This window comes from Nothoprocta perdicaria, unplaced genomic scaffold (assembly GCF_003342845.1).
Source record: "Nothoprocta perdicaria isolate Ctin4 unplaced genomic scaffold, notPer1 scaffold_900, whole genome shotgun sequence".
NCBI classification, from domain to species: Eukaryota; Metazoa; Chordata; class Aves; order Tinamiformes; family Tinamidae; genus Nothoprocta; species Nothoprocta perdicaria.
The window spans coordinates 3,699-4,343 of record NW_020456200.1 but is presented as its reverse complement, the minus strand read 5'-3'; the positions used below and the strand labels follow the sequence as shown (position 1 = coordinate 4,343).

Below are 645 nucleotides of genomic sequence, written 5' to 3'. Positions count from 1 at the left end.
TGGCCAGGGGGATGCGGTATCCAGGGGGTATCTCTCCACGGTGTTATCCATGGGATACCGGTCCCCGGAGACGCGGCCGGGGCGGCGCAGCCCCGCGCGGACGACGCTCCGTGGGCGCGCGGGGCTGCCCGTCCCCCCCGTTCCCCCCCCAGGGCCGCATCTCCTTCTACATGACCAACTACGGCGAGGAGGGCACGCACGTGGGCAGCGCGGCGGCGCTGGCCGACAACGACCTGGTGTTCGGGCAGTACCGCGAGGCCGGTGAGGGCGCGGGGCGCGCGGGGCGGGCGCCGGCTCCCGCGGGCACGCGGCCCCACGGCGTCCCCGCCGCGTCCCCGYGCCAGGCGTGCTCATGTACCGCGGCTACCCGCTGGAGCTCTTCATGGCGCAGTGCTACGGCAACGCCAGCGACCCCGGCAAAGGGCGCCAGATGCCCGTGCACTACGGCTGCCGCGAGCGCCACTTCGTCACCATCTCCTCGCCGCTGGCCACGCAGATCCCGCAAGGTGCCGCGGCAGGCGGCCGGGGCGGCGCGGGCTCCCCGCGTGCCGGCCGCTCTGACCTTTCCGCGGCTCGCGGCGGCGGGAGCCTCCGCTCCCACGCGCCCTTTGTTGCGCTCCCGCCGCCACCCCGAGCAGCCACCGG

At 76.1% G+C, this 645-nt stretch overlaps 2 protein-coding genes across 2 annotated transcripts in view; one reads left to right on the top strand and one right to left on the bottom strand.

The window, feature by feature from the left end:
• The window catches only part of LOC112958815 (exosome complex component RRP46-like), a gene marked incomplete at its 3' end in the record, with an annotated part of 6,951 nt that extends 6,900 nt beyond the window's left edge, over window positions 1-51 (bottom strand). Inside the window, exon 1 of the mRNA XM_026052746.1 lies at window positions 5-51. Within this exon, the coding sequence (XP_025908531.1) occupies window positions 5-51 (47 nt within the window). The remainder of the gene's footprint in view (window positions 1-4) is intronic.
• A 104-nt stretch (window positions 52-155) lies between these two features.
• LOC112958814 (2-oxoisovalerate dehydrogenase subunit alpha, mitochondrial-like) lies at window positions 156-545 on the top strand (the record flags this gene model as incomplete). Its single annotated transcript, XM_026052745.1, has 2 exons — window positions 156-261; window positions 345-545. Coding segments are annotated over exons 1-2 (292 nt in total), but the record flags the coding sequence as incomplete, so codon positions are not given.
• Window positions 546-645: the final 100 nt, after the last annotated feature.